At 32.2% G+C, this 20647-nt stretch overlaps 2 protein-coding genes across 5 annotated transcripts; one reads left to right on the top strand and one right to left on the bottom strand.

Annotated features, from left to right (window-relative positions):
* Positions 1 to 7155: 7155 nt before the first annotated feature.
* Positions 7156 to 13464, bottom strand: LOC145611694 (uncharacterized). Of its 3 annotated transcripts, XM_081667043.1 has the most exons (10): positions 13332 to 13464; positions 13120 to 13225; positions 11018 to 11097; positions 10162 to 10217; positions 9999 to 10076; positions 9228 to 9373; positions 9003 to 9140; positions 8842 to 8922; positions 8217 to 8754; positions 7156 to 7423 (listed from the first exon to the last, which is right to left on the bottom strand). In XM_081667043.1, exons 7-9 carry the CDS (start codon positions 9102 to 9104, stop codon positions 8626 to 8628), a joined length of 312 nt encoding a protein of 103 aa, XP_081523169.1. In that variant the 5' UTR covers positions 9105 to 9140; positions 9228 to 9373; positions 9999 to 10076; positions 10162 to 10217; positions 11018 to 11097; positions 13120 to 13225; positions 13332 to 13464; the 3' UTR covers positions 7156 to 7423; positions 8217 to 8625. The 3 variants fall into 3 exon arrangements, with proteins under 3 accessions (XP_081523169.1, XP_081523167.1, XP_081523168.1); XM_081667041.1 differs by having other exon boundaries at positions 10162 to 11097; XM_081667042.1 differs by having other exon boundaries at positions 9228 to 9367; positions 10162 to 11097.
* A 1303-nt stretch (positions 13465 to 14767) lies between these two features.
* LOC145612184 (mitochondrial ATP-independent inner membrane protease subunit 1b-like) lies at positions 14768 to 20545 on the top strand. 2 transcript variants are annotated; one of them, XM_081667561.1, is made up of 5 exons: positions 14768 to 14969; positions 15070 to 15297; positions 16490 to 16600; positions 19343 to 19399; positions 19821 to 20545. In XM_081667561.1, the coding sequence occupies exons 1-4, from the start codon at positions 14844 to 14846 to the stop codon at positions 19373 to 19375; spliced, it is 498 nt and encodes a 165-aa protein (XP_081523687.1). In that variant the 5' UTR covers positions 14768 to 14843; the 3' UTR covers positions 19376 to 19399; positions 19821 to 20545. The 2 variants fall into 2 exon arrangements, with proteins under 2 accessions (XP_081523687.1, XP_081523688.1); XM_081667562.1 differs by having other exon boundaries at positions 14845 to 14969; positions 15110 to 15297.
* Positions 20546 to 20647: the final 102 nt, after the last annotated feature.

Below are 20647 nucleotides of genomic sequence, written 5' to 3'. Positions count from 1 at the left end.
AACCTACTTCAGGGGGCGTTTGGTTTGGGTTATTCATGAATGGGTTAGTGAATGAACTTATTCTCTTTACCTTATTTTTACCCAACTTTCCTTAACAATCATTTCCCAACTTGCTCCCCCTCAAAGTATTTCATCAAAGGGAATGACTTTTCTCCATATACCGACACCACTACCCCTAAACACCTGCACGACTACACCAAACTGCCACCCAGCCATCCTACCACCGACATGCTGCCTTACCCAACACTAGCCACTAGTGGCGGAGCCACTATAGGAACATGGGGGGACAGCTGTCCCCCCATTTTCAAAAAAAAAAAATAATAATAATAATAATAAAAAAATTTGGATTTTCATTATTATAAAAAGACACAGTAAATACGTTTATAAACATTACATAATCAAATGTATCACAAAGTGAAATGATGGTCTAGTGGTTGTTGGGCCTTAATTAAGGCTTTCTTTTTCTCCTACTGGTTCTGGGTTCGATTCTTTGCACTGTCATTTAACTTATTTTTTCTTGGTTTTGGATTTTTCCCCTTTTTTATATACTTGTTTTGGATTTCATTTTATAATGTATAATTTATCAATCTAAAGTATATTATACGATTTTAAACCTCTAACTATTCTCAGTTAACTATTTAATTAAGTACTGCCTTTTTTATATTGATTAATAATGTGCTATTCAACTATTTGTAATGAATACATATCTCCGTATTTTTAATCTCTTTATTATGTGTGCCTAAATTCAAATTTTTTACTTTATAGTGTTTGGAACTAAATTTCTAATTTTAATTTACACAACACTCTAATAATTTCATTAGTCAAATAAAGTCGTGTCTATTTTTTTTCGAATGTAACCCAAATCCCTTTATATCTATTTTTATATTGTTTAAACGCTTATTATTTGATAAATCGTATTTTTCGATTATCGGGATCACGTAACTTACAATTGGGGTTCACCAACAAATGTTTTTTTTTTTTTTTTTTTTTTTTTTTTGTTGATAACTAATAAAAACTCCTCTTTTTCCATATAAGAATATTGTCTTGTCCATAACAAAAATATAAGCAATTTATGTGATCATCTTTATTTCTTAAATTTTTTGTCGATTTTATTAAACATTTGAAATTTGTCCCCCCGGATTATAAATCTTGGCTCTGCCATTGCTAGCCACCCACCCAAACCACTGCACGCAGCCACCCAGCCATCCCACAACCGACATGTTGCCTTACCCAACAAGGCCAACACTAGCCACCCACCCAAATCATTGCACTAGAATTGTTCATGGGCGGGACAGCCCGCTAAGCCCACCCAACCCGGCCTGCAAAAAGGGGCGGTCTTAGACAACCTTGTTGAAAAAAAATTTGGATATTTGGGCGGGCTAGGTCTGGCCTGTTAATATAAATGGACGATATGGACAAGAAAATATGTATCGCGGGCTTGCCCGCCCGGCCCGTTTACAACAACAACAACAACAAATATATTAATAATAATAATAATTATTATTATTATAATAATAATACTAATAATATTAATAATAATAATAATAATAATAATAATAATAATAATAAGAAGAAGAAGAAGAAGAAGAAGAAGAATAATAAGAATAATAATAAAAATAATACTAAAATAACAATAATAATAATAATACTAAAATAATAACAATAATAATAATAATAATAATAATAATAATAATAATAATAATAATAATAATTTTATTTAGTTAGTTAACTATTACATACTTTGTGTATTTTAGAAAATAAATATAAAGAGACTATATTGAACTAAAAGATTTTATTAGATACAATTATTTATTTTAATTTTATATTTTACCATTAACACTTATTAAATAATTTTTTCTTTCATATATCTATAACATACGTCATAATTTCAACCTTTTTTTTATTTTTATCATCATTTGCGAACAAAAAGTTTTAACACAACTCTACCAAAATAATTTTAGCACAAGTAAATAATAAAAGGATTAATTAGTGTTATAAAATAAAAACAAAAAAAAGCCTGTTAGCCCGCGCGAAAGCCCGGCCTGTTTAATAAGCGGGCATGGACAAAGTATCAAGCCTGCATAAAAGGGTTCGGGTTTGCTATATAAAGCCCATTGGACAAAAAAAAATAAGCATAAGCCCGACCTGCCACCCGCCCAAGCCTGTAAATGATCACCTCTACACTGCACCCATCCATAAACCAGCCAGGAAACAACCTTAAAAAAACCCAAAAATCACAAAAACTTACCCATAAACCCATCCACCGACCTCTAAAACCACAAAATCTACCCCATTCACCACTCAACCACCACAAATTTTAACCTACCCTCCTCTAAAAACATGAATTTCACCCCACCCACCACGAATTTAACCCCATATCACAAAAGAAAAAGAGAGTGAGAGATTGAGTGGGAGAAGCAATAGCATTGCACGACAAAAAAATGGGGGGGGGGGGGGTTAGCAACTTCGGTGAAGGGAAGAGGTGGTGGTTTAGAGGGAAGGAATGATGTTGTAAGTTAGGGTTTCTATTTGTTATCTTTAAAACAAATAAGCTTGCAAATCGAAGGGTTTATCTTTCCATTCTCCTTTCTCTTTCTTAAACTCTGTCTCATTCCCCTTCTCAAACTAAACACCCCCTTATAGTATTTCAATAGATAAATATGAAAGATGCATGTATTTAAATATGTCACGTTCTAAACATACTTTCTTTAATTTGTCTTTGATAAATTGCCACCAATCATGTGAAACAGAATTAGCATTTCGCAAGCTAAGGGATCGTATTTGATCTTAACTCTAACTTATCGAGTGAATAAGTAAGCAACTTTACTTATTTTGTGGAAAGCATAATTTTGACTTCTAGTACATATATGTTATCATAATCAATTTTTGAAGACAAAAGCTAACAAATGCCCCGGGGGCATTGGTTAAGATAACCAAAAGTAGAAACATTGACTTGTAATAAACATTAATTACACCAATCGCCGCGTGACTCTAGCATGCATTCCTAAATTTATACCATTTTTAGGAATTATTTTAAAAAATTATCTAACGCCTTAATGAGGACGTTCGTTAGCAAGATCTATTTATAATGTTCTACACTTCTATTTATACATGAAGTTCCATTACTTGGATTTTTGTGTCAACAACTACAAATTAGGAATACTAAAAATATTGTTACAATTCTCGTTTATAGTCTTTAACACTATGTTTAATTGATGCAAATATATATATATATATATATATATATATATATATATATAGACTTGTGAGAAATCTTACTATGTAGCATCTAATGATTGAACTTGTTTTTGTCTAAATATGTAATGTTAAGAATTTTAGTTGTTGAACTGAAATTATTTTTTACTAAACAAAAATCATACATTGAATTAAAATTAGGATTTTTTGTAAAAAAAAAAACTACCTTTTATAATTCTTTTTTTGTGAAAAACTACCCTGATAACAAAATATTGTGATTGACTACCTCCCACCTGAAAGTCAAGCTTGACTTTATTTTCCCGGCATTGACCTGGTCATATAAGGGTCACTTGACCCTTAAATAACATAATTTTCCCCCCTTTTCCCCAAATTCTCCCTCCTGTTCACCAATTCACCCCATTTAATCCCCCAAATCCTTAATTTCAATCCGAATCTCCCTTGTTCTAACTAATTTCCTCTTCGTTGGGTAATCAAGCCAGAAGTCGTTCTAGTTTTGTGACTTTGATTGTTTTTGCTGGAATTCTCTTTCGAATTACTGATTTTTATCCTATAAATTTCGTGTTCTTTGTGTTAGAGTTTTCGGTTTACTAAAACGACTGTTGGTATTTGTGGAAGCAGGTACGAATGGCTTCACCATCCAACGGCAAGTGCAAGTGTGGAATACCCATTGCGAGGGTAACATCGTGGACGCATGATAATCCCGGAAGGAAGTTTGAAGCTTGTAAGGTTTATAATCCCGACACTAATCAAAGGGGTCTTTGGGTGGATGAATGAATAATTGATGCTAAGTTGAATTCGCCATTAATTTTGCTCAGAGCTTCTGCAATTTAGGTCTAATCAATGTAGATGGCCAAGTTGTAATGAGGAGAGAGATGAATTAATGAGGATAAGTAAGTTTTCGAAAGAGAGAGAGGAAGAATTGGGGGAAAAGGGGGGAAAATTATGTCATTAAAGGGTCATGTGACCAGGTCAACGCTAGGAAAATATAGTCAAACTTGACTTCATGGTAGGAGGTACTCAATTACAACATTTTGTGTTTTAAATAGTTAATTATAACATTTTGTTATCAGGGTAGTTTTTGGCAAAAAAATGGATTATAAAAGGTAGTTTTTTACAAAAAATCCTTAAAATTATTTTTCGCATACGGGTAATTTGGTAAAATCACTAATAGTGTTAGCGATTCTACCATGAATAGTGCAAATTTTTGGCTATACAAATTTGTCATTAATAAACATGCCATATCATGTTTATCAGAAGGATGGACTTGCCCCAAATTGACCTTTATGATCAACATATTTTGTCAATATAGTATTTAGTCATAACAACCAGCTCATACATGTGCTTCTTCAGCTGCTAATTGAATCACCAACAACCATAGCCAAGACTATAACTTCATTTGTTAACGCAAACAATGGTTTCCAATTTGTTTCCTCAATTGAAGCTAACACCGACATCACCATCTTAATCATGTCCAAGTTTTATCTATAAAATTGTCCAACGACACCACCATCCCTAGTGGTGAAATTAAACGAAAAAATTATGAATAAAAGGTAAACACTGACACCACCACCTTTATCATGTCCAAGCTTCATCTATAATATCGTCCAACAACACTACCATCCCTAGTGGCGATTTTAAACGAAAATTTATGAATAAAAAGTGAAATTAAGGGCTTGGTCAAACCAAAGGGTGGGTGGGAGTGACCATTTGATCTTGAAATTAATAACCCTGAAAAGCTTGCCATTCTTGAGAGAGAGAATGAGTGATTTGGGGCTGCCCAGTTGAGAGAGAGAAAGAGGAGTGATTTAAGGCTTGCTCCTAACCAAACAGACATTTGGGAGTAGAATAATCCCACCTTTTAATAATCTTCTCAAAATGGTCTCAACTTTCAATTAACTAGGAATAATCCAACCTTAAGGGTGGTCTTCTCACATTGGTCCTTAAACATGTAGACATGTAGTTGACTAGTTTACTAAGTTAACATGACACGTGGTAATCTCTTATTAATTGAATTTTGCATTTTCACTCCTCTTGTCCCCTCCTTTATTCATATAGTTCATCCTCTTCTTTCCCGTTAGCTTTTCTTCTTCCATTGAAATTTTCTTCCTCCGCATTGCAATATCTTCTTACAGCTCTCAATTCCCTCTTCAGATCATTTCACAACTCAGATGACTTCAACCCCCCAAAATAAACACATACCCAAAAAATTATCGACCGACCGATCGAAGTACAAAGTTTATTTGTCAGATTCTTGGATAAGGGTTTGATGCACCAAAATTAGCTCATAATGTCATTTATTCCCCAAAATTAATCTCTTAAAAAAGACTTTTTGACTTTTACCAATATAAAAAAATCAAAAAATCGCTTTTTTACCACAAAACTTCAAGCTAAAACTTTTATTTTAACACCAAATAAAAAAATTAAAAATTGTTTTTTACCACCTGTCGTTAAAAACCTAATGAAAATTTTTTAAATTCTTCAATTTGGCGTCAAACACGTGCTCTTTACGGGTTTGGGGGCATTTTGGTCCTAAGATCCTTGAGGTAATTAGAATTGACAACAAATGATCAGAAATGCTCATTTTGCATGTTTAAAAATATGTCGATTTGCATAAACACGCAAAACGAGGCAATTCTAATCATCTTTTGTCAATTATGACCTCAAAATTGGATCTATATGGCCAAAATGCCCTCTAAAACTATGAAAAACATGTTTCGCACACGAAATTCGAAGAATTTTTTTAAAACCATTAGACTTAACAGTTTTCTTGACGCTTAGTGGTAAAAAAACAATTTTAGAATTTTTTTTTTTGGTGGTAAAATAAAAGTTTTAGAAGTTTTGGCGGTAAAAATCAATTTTTTGATTTTTTTTTTTTTTTTTTTTTTTTTGAGAAAAGTCAAAATTTCTGAAAAAAATGAAATGTCAATTTAAAAAAAAAAAAGAAAAAAAAAGGGACATCATTTTGTTGTTGGGTTCAAATTTATCTTAAGAGTAGTAGCATCATACAATCCCATCATTCATGGTTAATTATTGTAACCTAGGTTAGAACCCGTGCGATGCACGATTTATATAAAACCTATTTTTAATTTGTACATTTTAAAAATAAATCGCATCATGAATATAAATAAGAATTATGTACATTTTGTAATATTAAAATTTTATTTTCATCAAAATTATGATATAGTATCTGTTTGACGTCGTCTAATCCATAGTTTAATGTCGGAGGTTATTTATCAGTGTGCTATTTAAAATTGTTTCAATTTCCGACGATAAATTGATAGGTTTTAGTTGTAATTAGAAGCTTCTAATGTTTAAATTTCAAAAAAGTTATATACAAAAGCTCTACAAAAAAAAAAAAAAAAAAACCATCATTGCATTTAGGCGGAAATTTTTTTATTAAGAGAACAATACGTGGGCAGTGGTGACATTAGCATCTTCTGTTTTAGTAATAGTTAATAGATGCCACATTATGAACAACACTAAAAAATCACCTAAAAATTGTTAGATTAGTTGTCTTTAGCAAATTTTCTCCTGTAAAAGCATATTTATCGTTTCTCTAAAAAAAATAATAAAATTAATATATATATATATATATATATATATATATATATATATATATATATATATATATATATACGTGAGTCGAGAAATTTACTGGACGCTAAAAAGCGTCGCAATTCTCGACGCTTTTTGTTGTCCAAATGTTTATACGAAGCGTCGAAACTTGTATCAGTTTGCACACTTTCTCAGGTTTGGCGACGGCTTTTCTTGTCTATAATCACAAAATTGCGACACTTTGTGTCCTTAGATTCATATATTAGTTGTCCTATATTTTTCGACGCTTTTTTCTGTCCATATTCAACCTTTTGCTGGACTAGCTATCTCAAACAGAAATACAGCTAAAATTATTGACAACAATGTACTTCTGCATGTAAGAGTACAGAAAAATTGTTAAATCAACATAAGGCAAATATCAAACTAACAGAAAATTACAGCAGATAATTACATCAAGTATAGATTGCCACTCTCTTTCTCATCATCGTACATAGGAAATGATGCAGGCATGCAGCCTTCCTAGAAATATTACTGCTTTTCTCGAATTCTTGTATTGCTATAACTTTAATTTGATTCATGCTAATGGAGTCATCAGACTTTCCTGATGCATTTCTGTCAGGAAAAGATGACAAACAATCTTCAGACCTTCAATCTGCAAGAGGGAGAAGACATTAAGATTGCATACGGTTGCTAAAAAAATTCGTAACATCATGCAAGATACAAATATACTGAAGACTCACAATTATAACAAGCAAACTTTTACTAAATACATATTTTGATCACAAGCCCTTCTGAAATCTTATTAAATATGAAAAGTCAGAAACAAGTCACAACTATATTATAAACATGCCTTTGCATCCAATTACTTCTTTAACGGACTCAAAATACTTTTCGAGCAATCCAAGTTCCTTCCTTGCTTACCGTTGACTGGTTTGATTTATTAAACTCAAGTCCTACAGTCCTATAGTAAGTTATTATAATTAGTACACAAATAGTGTTTCTTTTATTAATTCAAGTCAAAGTATATAACAAGATGGGACTAAAAAAAGTCCTATAGGCAAGTGAGGTTGGGCCATAGGTGAGCTTAGCTTTGTCGAAGTAGTATCCTAGAGCTTTATAGGTAACTTATAAATTCATAATAAAAGTAGGGTTCAAGTCTAGTAACACAAGATAGGACACAATTACAACCACGAACACACACAAGATAGGACACAAACACAACCATGAATATAGCCGGGACAGCAACACAGTTTACAAAGAAAGGCAGTAGCAAGTTTGCAACAAAACCTCAATGCATGAAGCAGCAACATAAAACAATAACAGCAGTAATATCAAACAAGAACAAAAACAGAACAACAATTAATAACAATAGGGGTTCTAGAACTTCCATTTCTTGTAAATACATAAAACTGACATGTATTCTGTAAAGTGGTAAAATAACTTACATGTATCCTGTAGCGTGGTACAACCAATCAATGACTACACCTTATGCTTCTTAAAGGTATTTCTTTCGACAATGAATGTTTGGCCACATATCCATGTCAAGAACATAGCTAATAGTGTGAGAGGCCACCGGAGCTAGAGATACAATTAACAAAAGAGAAAAAGATTTACAGTAATCCCTGTCAAAGTAAGGAGAAGTCTCGCACTTACTCAGTAATACTCAAATGTTATCGTATCCAAACAAGACATGATACATATAAGCAGCATATAGGCCCATAATTACAACCTACAGGGCTACAACTACAATGTTATTACAAGTATGAATTAAGCTGTAAATGTAACATAACAACAATGGTTCAGTATGTAAAAGAATAAACTGAAAGTCATCCTCTGACTTCAAGGCTCCAATACTTATCCATCAAAATCCACTTCTACACCCCCTGCACCCCGTCTTGTAAGAGAAGCCAAATTGCCCTTACGTCCACCGTTTGGAGCGCGCCTCCTCCTGTCTTTGAAGGTAACGACTGAGTTGGACAAATCCTGCAGAAATCAAATACCTAATGTTTCAAATGCAAACCTATTTTGACATAATTATCAACTACAATCACACTATAATTATGAACTCACAGGATACTGTGTTATTGTAGCAGGGCCTTCTGTGTCCCTAGCCTGTTTTGGGTGATGCTCTCCGTACGCAACATCCAGCAGCTAAAAAAACAATACTTCTCTTAGTTTTATGTGACTACTAAATGGACAAGTAAATGAAGCCACAGTTCCAGTTGACTAACCCCTATAACTCCGTAGTCTCCACATCTAAGCCTATCAACCCTGCCTGCCTTTCGAATATGCTGCATGTTCCAAACTTTAATACGGGGAAATACGCCCCACATGATCGGATCTCTATTCAACCTGTCCAGGTAATATATCTGGAAAAAAACACCAATTATTCTAAAACCAAATTGTAATACCCAGCAACAAACAAAGATAACTTGCAGTAAAGATTGACCACTTACCACTAAAAATATAGCACATCCCCCACAACCCCCAGCGAATCCATTGGCATAAAATCGATGAGAAAAGCTACAAACACTTTCTATTAACTTCGACAACACCAGGTCGCACCAGTCATAGTCACAGCAATCAGCTACACAACCTAGAGCTGGAAGCAAGTCAGATGCTAAACGTGGTGACTAGGTAGGACACAATACCATTTGTAGTGCAATTATTAGGAAGAGGGTTTTGAATTCTTCTTCATTTGCCTCGAAAGGAGCTTCTAGTATGTCCTTCATTTTCGAGGTCACGGGTATCCCTATAGATGTATACACCAGTGTCGTATCTCTACATGATTTTGTCTCCCATGATTTACCGAATTTCAGCAAAACATTTTGGACCTTTACACGAACATCATTTGTCATCATTTTCATACAAGGTACAGGCTTTGATCCGCTTGGGATACCTAAAATCCATCTAACTTGATTCTTTGACAATGGGAAATCCCGACCATCTGGAGCAATAAACACTTTATTCAAAGGATCTACTCTAGTCATTAGCCAATATGATAACTATCTAGGTAAATGCATATCACAAGCGAAGTGAAGAAGTCCACCAAACCCCATCTCATAAACCCATCTTTTCCTCGTTTCATCGAATTTTAGACAAATTCTGCCAAACGACTCTATACGGCAGTTTATATATATTTGGGGGCTGTAATCATAACATTAGAAAATATAAGCGTCAAATATGGAGGGACAAACAATAATGTAAGTAAGCCTCAACCAACTTACCCTACGGCTACAAACAGAATGTTCCTTTAAGAATTCACCTCTGGCTTTCACTAGTCCACCCTGTGTTATCAATGTATCCTACAATCCATCAACCACAAGTCATATCATTTCTATGATTGTGGTTTGAAACAAAACAAATACAAATCCTGTCCAACAGGTTTACCTTAAACAGGCTGAGATGTAATTGAATTATCTTCCGACCTAAACCTACTCCAAATCCTGGAAAACCAGAAAAGCATTACATAAGCAGTATAACCAATTCATTCAATACTACCTTCAAAAAGATACATCTATTGAGTCTCTTACCTCTGTTTTTTTCCCACATACTCCGTCTCTTGTCCAATATATCCAAACCATCATTCAGATCAATATTTGCTCACAAAATCAAACATTTCAAACTACTCTATTGAAAAAGGTATATTGTGAAACAGACCATCAATTGATATTACCTCATTTTGTTAAACACGATAAATTTCAATAACATACAAACACAGATATACAAACAAAAAGTAAATAGTTACTGGTTATGATGCATGCAATTACCAATTAAGGAATACAAGAACAATTCTACACAGAATACTGCTATTAAACCCTTCAATAAAAGGATCCCCAAAATCTTGTTACATAGAGCCAATTCCGCACATCCATATAACACAATCATTCTATTCCTTCTGCGTACGCTAAATAATCAAAATTGCACAGATGCATTGAATTGAAAAAATACGACGAATAATCATAATATCACGATTTCTTGACATTGAAAAATTAAAATTCCTAAAAGCAACAAAAATCAAAATTCTTATATTTATTTGTACGTGCTTCTCAGCTAATCATATTCTATTTCATCAAACGATCTCTTCTTTCGCTTCCCCGCAACAATTTGATTCAGTACTCCCCCCATCGTCGGTAGGTCGATTCCTTAAGGTTTTACTTCGACAAAAACAAAATAAAAGAACGGTATAGCAGTTTTGATTGGGTTTTACCGATTAACCCAATAGAAAAAAATAACAATTACGTACCAGGTTATCCTAACGGCAAAGTTAACTTTCCGTCACTTTTTGGGTAACGTCTGCCAATCCCAGTTTGTCCACTCACCACACTACAATCCACATCGGTTGATGATGTGTCAAAATGATCCCAGTCAATAAGTGCGAAAGGACACTAGTACCCCTTTGATATGCGTATCAAAGGAATCATTTTGATTAACTTGAATTTTCCGATATATATATATATACATATATATACATATATATGTATGTACATATATATGTATACATATATATATGTATATATATACATATATATGTATATATATATATATATATATACATATATATGTATATATATACATATATATATGTATATATATACATATATATGTACATACATATATATGTATATATATATATACATATATATGTATATATATACATATATATATATATGTACATATATATGTATAATACATATATATGTATATATATATATAGGAAGGCTCATGTAAGAACCCTCCTCTATATAAGAACCCAATCTTATATAAGAACCAATCTCAGCTCTTTATTAGTTTTGATCTAACCATCTAAAATGATCCTTTAGTAATGGCATTTCTGTAATTTTGAAGAATTTATATTTAGAACATATAAAAAAAATTTAGAAAATAGGAAAAATTTTAGAACATAAGCTAAAAAAGTTTAGAACATAAGTAGAAAAAATTTAGAACATAGAAAAAAGATTTAGGACATAAGCAAAAATTTAGAACATAAGCAAATAAAAATTTAAAACATAAGAAACATAATTTAGAACATAAGTTGAAAAAATAATTTGATTTATTTTCATGTTATACTATTTGTGGTTTACTTTAAAAGTTTTTTTTTAATTTATTTTTTGCTTATTTATTCATTTATTTTTATAGAGATAACCTATGTAGAAATCGAACCTACATCCTCTATGCATTTGCATAGTGCTCTACCAATTGAGCTAATAGGTTTTAGCATACCTTTTTTTTTCTTCATTTACCTACGCGTTTTAAATGTTCTAAATTATCTTCCTATCATCTAAACTTTTTCATCCAATACTTTAAATTTTTCCGTCTGTGCTCTGAATTTTTCGTATATTTCTGAAAATTTTCACCATATGTTCTAAATTTTCCATCTATAATCTTAAAATTTCTCACTTCTAAATTTTTTCACCCTATGTTCTAAACTTTTATCCTATGTTCTAAATTTTTTCATCCTATGTTCTAAACTTTTTTCCTATGTTCTAAACTTTTTTCACCCTATGTTCTAAACTTTTTGACTATGTTCTAAACCTTTTTTTTCATATTCGACATTTTTTTTTATCTATGTTTTAAATTTTTTCCTATGTTCTAAAATTTTCCATCTATGTTCTAAATTTTCTCTTTAAGCTCTAAATATATGTTTAAATTTTCATATGTTCTAAATTTATTCACTCTATGTTCTAAACTTATGTTCTAAATTTTCTTTTATGTTCTAAATTATGATTCCTATGTTCTACACCTTTTTTTAAGATCTGAATTTGTTTTCCCTATGTTCAAGATTTTTTTAATTTTTTTCTACTTATGTTCTAATCTTTTTTTCCCCTATGTTCTAAAATTTTATGCTTATGTTCTAAATTTTTTTTCTTATACTCTAATATATAATCTACTTTTTTTCAATTTATTTATATTAGCAAAAAATTGCATTTCAAGTAACATAATGAAAACCAAAAATAAGCCAAAAACAATGATAAGAAGCAACTATCGAAGTTCAAATTGAAAAAAAAAACAGTGTGTAATTTAGAAAATTCATGTGAATATGTCAATGATTAGACACCCAATATGACAAACACTCCCCCGATTTCTGACCAAGGCAAGAAAGGCATACTTCCCACAATGAGTAAAAACATGAAAGACACTTGAAACAACACTCTATGTTCTAGAAAGATTTGCAGTCTTCAGTTTTCATTACTAGCTGACACCCTCACATTTCCAATTTCCCACTATGCATGTACACATTCAAACAATAAGAATCATTCGTATAAATAATCATATCCAATTAACACAGTAACATCAAATCACCTAAAACCGCTGAAATTCGAACATTAAAATCTATGAAATTCGAACCTTAAATCCGCTGAAAATTCCAGCCCTAAAATCACCGAAGTTTGAACCTAAATCGCCGAAAATTATTGAAAATCAAATCAGAAACATCAAAATTCAACTTGAACTCCTGCGAAATTCAAGAAAATCAAATCAGAAAAATCGTAAAAATTGGAAAAAAAAACGCAAAAATCATGCGAAATTCATGAAATTAGAACAAAATAAAAAAAATGTACCTGATTTGGGTAATTTAGGCTGTTTTGGCGAAATTTCAACGAAAATACTTCAATTGACAGCAATTTGTGTTTGGTTTTGGGATTTGAAGAGAGAGAAAGCAAATAGGCTTGAAAGCCGAGGAGAGAGAAAATTTTGGCTGGTGCTTGGTGGATTAGGGGTTTGAGGGAGGGTTTTGTATATTAATCTTAACCGTTCAAATTAAATTAGTCCTACGGTTGAGATTGGTTCTTATATAACTAAGGTTCTTATATAAAGTGTGGTTCTTATACATATATAATGGTGGGCGGATTATTCGAGGTGAGGGGGCAAAGCGGTGGTATCAAGGAGATTGTCAGACATGGTTGAATGAGGATAGATGTTAAGCAAAGTGATACGAATAGTGGATCAATGGTATAAAATAGTAAAAGTAAGTTAAGCAACATTTACTGGTTTTCGCACCAAAAAAAAAAAAAAATTATCGATTTCTCAGGCTAATGGTTACCAGGGACCAGTTACCAGGGACCAGTATGGAAAGACAACCTATACATGTTAGATTATTCTCGGTTAATTGAAAATTGAGACTATTTTGAGAAGACGTGGGATTATTGGTACTCCCTCCGTTTTATAATGTTGGTCCCATATATTATTTTGGGTGTTTTAAAAAGATCTACCCATATTGCACATATTTCATTTATAACTTAATTTTTTTTGGAACTAATTGGTTATATATTGATGACATGACTCTAAGTAAGGAAAGTTTTACCTGAAATTATACAATTATAACTTGTGCTTTCCTAATAAAAAATGAGAAAAGTTAAATAAAGTAAACTAATTATGAATTATATTGTACTTTAATGTTAGATTCCAAATATATTTCTTCTCTTATTTTAAGTGATTGATTCTATATGAGACAAAAATTGTGAAACGGATAGAGTATCAATTTTTCCAAATACTAGGGATTCTTACGAGCGCGATGCACGCAGATGGCTAGCCTTTTAAGGAGAATTATGATTGGTACGGTGGTGTTTATGTCTTATTCATATTTGCATGGTATTTTATTATATCTATCTGCATATTAATTCTTAAGTACTTATTGATGAGACGAATTAAAGTTAAACAAGTCATCATATAATTATATATTTTTTAAATAATGGAGAGTCTATAAAATGCTTTAAATATTGAAATAAACACCAATAATTAATCAATTTTGGTGATTCAACAGACGTAAAGGCTTTTGAATTCAATGGGGGTAAATATGTAAAAGAACATTTTTAGGGATATAATTGTCCATGCACTATTCATAAGAGTATTCTCCCTCTGTAGGGAGGTAGGGAAATATTACCAAATCATTTGTTGCTTTTACCAAAATGTCCCTAAATGAATGCAAAACCAACATTGCAATATTACCTCTAAATTACGGTTTATCGTAAAGATGAACTTGTATTTAGCCCAAAAGGATCAACAAGGCAACCCTCCTAAGGTCACCGAAAAAACTGTACTAGATGTCAAATTGAAGAAGGTGAAAACAGAAAATGGTGTTCAGAAATTCCGAGTTATGGCGATTCTTAATCAAAGAAGCTTCCAATTCATCAATGGCGTTACTCAAGTTCTTCTGCATCTTACATGTCACTCGTACCTACGTTCTCGATGTTGCCAGGGTACTCTCTCTTTCTTTCTTTGTTTCTCAAATTACCATTTCAATCAAAACTCCTAATTAATCAACCCCAGTAATTCTATTATCAATATTACTTTTTCCAGATTCCTGGTGCAAGTATGCTTCCAACCTTTAATTTTACAGGGAATAATTTAGCTCTAATCGATCGAATTTCGCCTCGATTTAGCAATGTTGCTGTTGGAGATGTTGTCGTTGTTTGTTCGCCTGAAAACCCTAGAAAAATCATCACTAAACGATTGCTCGGAGTTGAAAATGATAGTGTTACGTATCTTGTTGATCCTAAGCGCAGTGACGAATCTAACACCGTTGTGGTATGCTTACTTAATTCATTAATGGATAGTTAGTTTTTGGTGTTTTACTTTCTGGCATTTTGTTTAGTTTTTCTTTGGAGTATACATGTGCGGTGAGTTTTATTACTTTACTCAAATCAATTGTTAAATTAACCCGTTTTGCGTAGCAATTAAGACCCGTAGTTTTCATACATTGTGAAGCTGTCACTGGATATATGTGATGATGTATCTCAGATATTACCAAAGAAGTATGTGGATTGAAGGCATATATACGACAATGTTGGTTTGGAGTAATTGTATTACAAAGCTAAAATTTACAAGAGAAATGTTGTTGTTAGGGGGCACTTTAATTATCAAAATACCGCTGAAGAGAGAATGACACCTTAAGAGGGTGTAAAATCTTAAAAATGCATCATAAAATGTACATCTTGTTGATGATTTGGTAGCTTAAAGTGATCAGGTGGGATTATGAAAATGTGTGGTGGTGTTTGAGCTCTTTTACCCATCTTACATGTATAGATTTTTTATGATACTTCCCATCAGATTCTGAGAATGTATCAAAAACTAATGTGGTACTGTGTTAATAATTCATTGAATTGTGTTTTGCCTAGAATTCTATGCCGATAAAATGCTATAGTGAATTTGTTGTCCCTTAGTGAAGCCCATAAATAATATGTTCATATTGTTTGCTATGAGTTTTGGGGCTTAGAATGTATCATATGGATGTCTAGATTGACAGCTTGACAATGGGATATTTTCTAACCATGATAATTTACTTAATTGGGATATTCGTCAAGCTTGATTGATGAAGGTTTGTATTTTAGATATATGTCAATGTCATATTGCACTATTGCAGACTCCCCTAGGTGGTTATCTGCCAAAAGAAATGTGTGTATTCTCTGAACATAGTTAGACATCTTCAGAGTCTACAAGCTTCTAGAAGTTTGTGATCAGTTAACTCAATGATTAACATGGGAGAACCAAGGGAGTTTGTTACCCTTTATATCAAGAGAGTCCAATTCTGACCTACATATTGTGACTTCTTGTGCTATAAGCCTATAAGTAATGACGGTAATTACTGATCAATGTCCTATTATTAACTCCTAATATATTTATTTATTTATTTCCCCCTGTTTTACATTTTTGCGTATTAGCTGTGGTATCTGTCAAAATTTCCCACCTTGTAAAATTATGATTTTCCCATATTATGTAGGTGCCAAAGGGGCATCTATGGGTGCAAGGAGATAACATATACGATTCAAGAGATTCAAGACACTTTGGCCCCGTTCCTTATGGTCTTCTATATGGAAAAGTATTTTGGAAAGTAAGTCATCAGATTAATATTTTCTTACTCTTCTTTCAAGATAAAACTTGCTTTATTAGTTTCTAATAGAAAATCCTTGCTTTCACTGTTAGATAGCTCTTTTCTTGTTTACATATCAGAACTTTATGCTAGCAAATTATATTTTCTTATTTCTGATTAGTGTTAAGTGGAAGGGCTGAGGCAGTGGCGGAGCCAGGATTTACAACCCAGGGGGACGGAGTACAAATTAAATATCTCATAATTTGACAAAATATATACGGAATATGTATATACTCCGTATATGTATAAAATATTTACTGTGTATTACTTTAAATTTAACATCTCAAAGATCCAAAATGCTTAGACATACGATCCAAGAAAGATGAAAAATATTTGCATAAACTTTGGGGTTTCATTCTTTTAAACATAAATTGTCAGAGATTGAGTTATTTTCCAATTACTTAGACTTATTTAAATTAGGTGAATTATCGCATTTCATAATTAAATTCATAAATTAAAAAATAAAAATCAATTACGACCAAATTGTATGTTTAAAATTACGGAGTTTCAAATAATGTGTGAATATGAAAATTAAACATTACGAAAAAAAAATTACCAACCCTAAAAAAATAACAACCTTTAATTAAATATTTCAACAAAATAAAAACTTAATAAATCATGTAGTGAAAAACTTGTTATTGATGAGTTATAAAATTGATTATTATTTAATACTCGTATTATACTCTCATTTAGTTATTAAACAAATAAATTAAAGGTAAATTACCATGGGCATCATCAAATTGAGAATTATTAGTCTATGCATGATACATGATCATATGTAGATCCAAACACATACAGAGTATACATTAGACATTAGGCAGTAGTCAGTTAGTCACTTGTTTGTACATAATCACATAAAATACCAAGTAATATATATGATATTTTAACCCAATAAAAATAATGTAAATAAAAATCTAAAAGATCCAAATATTAGGCAAAATAAATAGTGTACAACATTTCTATTTTTTCTATCTCATCTTTGGTTTCCATTTCACGGTAGGCGTCATATTTCCTCTTCTCCTTCCAAAGGATTCCATGTTCTTTCATTAATTTCACCTCCATGTCTCCTCTTTCTCCTTATATGAGTTTCTCTTTAATTTTAATCAATTAATAAAAAAAAAATTGATTTTTTTTATGAAGTGGGGGGACAGCTGTACCCCTCTCCCTCCGCCACTGGGCTGAGGGATCTTCATATTTGTGGTACATGGATAGCCTGATCATCTATGTTACATAAAAACAACCAGTAAGTTATCTGGACTTGACATAAATTGTAGTGACTAGTGATGCGGGTTGAATTTGAGCTTATAGGATGACAAATTGCTACATACCCTCTAAAATGGTTCTTGACCATTAGATAGGAGGCTATATTCTTTTAACTGTTAATTTTAAACACGGTTATATCAACAATTACTCCCAAAATAATGAGCATAAACATCGACTATAACTATGAGCTATTTTACTTTTCATTAATCTCTGAAGTCAATTAATTGTGAATCTTTTAACTAAATATAGACTTAGTTAAAGTCCGTTCTTTACTGACTTGGTGACTGGGGCTTAATTAATTCATTATGTGGTTTCGAACATGGATAATTGTAGGTATTTTTCACTATTTGCAGCTTGTTTTTAAATTTATTTCTCTATTTTTTTGTTTATTTATATGTTGACTTGGTTAGCAATTCTTTGTCTTGTTTGTGTTTATCTGATGTGTCTTAGATAATGCTTCTCACACAGCTTTATCATCTGTGTTTAAAACATGAATAATAATGCTTGAAACTGTTCTCTTTAGCTTATTATTTATCTAGGATGTAGTCATATAAATGAAATTTTGGTTACATGTAAGAACTCCAACATCACAGAACATAAGCTAGTGGTTAGTGTCTGCAGGTGCTGCAGCAGCTTGGCTATAAGTCACATAGCATAAGTAGACATGGTATTTTGATCAAACATAGGTTTTGAAGAAAATCAGAAGCCAACTTTTTTCTATCAGTTGTGAGAGTAAACCATATTCTTTAAATTTGTCAATTGTCATGCCATGTAATTGGAGTAATGATTTTAGTTCTCATCTGATTATTGATATAACCTGAGATTTTGACATTGAATGCCACTCTCTTTACTCAATGATCAGTATTTGGAAATACTTCTGTTGCTGGATCTTTTTATCTTTTATTTAGTACAATCATTTCTCTGTTTCAAGTAAGAATATCTTTCTACTAGCCACATTGCATCTCCAATTAGATAGATTTTCATGTATTCAGTTCCCATGTAGCAACTTGCAAAATCTGATAATGTCGTATTCATGCTAGCTTAAAGCTACTTTGTGGTCGGATTGATGTTATTGAATCTAGGTCTAAAGTAGCTGAATGCTTCCCAAGTCTTCAGGGCAAAAGTTTGGGAGTCAAGTTTGAGCTGTTAGTGAGACTTAAGTCTGAGTTCTTAGTCAGAAATTTTAATCAAGCATGTAAGTTTGGGAGTCAGGTTTGAGCTGTTAGTGAGACTTAAGTCTGAGCTGTTAGTCAGGAATTTCAATCAAGAGCTGTTAGTCAGGAATTCAAATCAAGAGCTGTTAGTCAGGAATTTCAATCAAACATGCAAATTTGAGTGAATGGCTTGTGTGTGTGTTAAGTTGTAGTTATATGTCACTATATTGAGTTCTTTTGTTGGAAAAGCTTTCTTGTCTAAATTTGTTATCTGGACATTTTGTAGATTTGGCCGATGAAAGATTTTGGACCATTGTGATTGGTTCCTACAACCCAGAGAAAGGTATGCATAAGCATAATGCATTTAATATTCAATCCAACAATAGAAATTGTTCAGCCAAGTTTTTTTTAGTTGTTATTTTCCATTTCAATTTCCACTGTTAGATATGACAAACAGACTGTTTACTTTAAAGATGGCAATGAGTAAGGGATGTTATCATATCTTAATCTGATTAAAAAGACCTTCAAATGACTGGAGTGATTCTTGTAAAGTAATTCTTGACTGGGTATGTTCGGGTACATGTTGAAGGGAGCTCAAATGAGCTTAGGCTGCCCTCTACAGCCCTACAATCCATTCCATTACATTCTCACATTGAAATATGCTTATTTCAAATGGAATAATTTGTATTTAAACTAAATATACTTAAAAAACATTGGGCTTCTGACTTCTGTGTTTCTAAAATGCTCCTCTTTTTCTGTTCCAGTTTCTTCAGAAGAAAATTGTCAACTTTATGTTTACTGGATCTAACTCATGAGCTCTTTGACAAAACACAAGTATGCCTCATGGTCTGGCGGGGAAACTTGGCTGACAGTGATTGGCAATATGCACAGAATTTAGGACGGGATGTAAATGCACAAGTTGTTGCATTATTTTTTAAACTGAAATATTTCGCTAATAATACTTTAGTTGTAGTTGGTACAGTAGCAGGGCACAATTTTGAGATGCAGATATTTGTAAATGCCTTATCTGGTTGGTATTACTCTGTTCCCAGTGGTAGTCATTGCATAGGGAAGTTCTTTGTAGCACTAGTGCAATTAGTCATTTTGGTGAATGTGACCAACTTATGGTAGATTACACCTGTTGGCCAGCTCCCTCCCTTATCCTTTGGTTTGACGATCTTCTGGTAGAGGACAGGGTGCATCACTGAGGCTTACATCGTTGCTCATTGATCACATAAATTTCCGGTTGAGCAGTCTTCTACATAGAATGGCTCCTAAAAGTTATTGTAAACAGCGGATGTCATTGTGAGAATTTTACACATTTTGACGCTTGATCATATTTTTGTGGTAAATTCACATTGATTTAGGCATATAAAACACAGTTTCAATACCAAGTTATGTTGTGAATTTGCACTTTTATAAATACATTAATGATAATAGTAGGAAAACCATTACTTTTATTCCTTCATCTTCTAAACTAATCAATACAGTTGGCACTTTAATAAATACAAGCTTTCCTCTATTCACTTTTTGTTGCAGTGATTTTTTTTTTTTTTTATATAATAATTGATGCTCATGAGCTAAAAGTGGA

The sequence above is a fragment of the Chenopodium album genome, chromosome 24 (assembly GCF_948465745.1).
Source record: "Chenopodium album chromosome 24, dcCheAlbu1.1, whole genome shotgun sequence".
NCBI lineage: Eukaryota > Viridiplantae > Streptophyta > Magnoliopsida > Caryophyllales > Amaranthaceae > Chenopodium > Chenopodium album.
The sequence above is the reverse complement of the archived record's forward strand: the minus strand, read 5'-3'. Positions and strand labels throughout refer to the sequence as shown.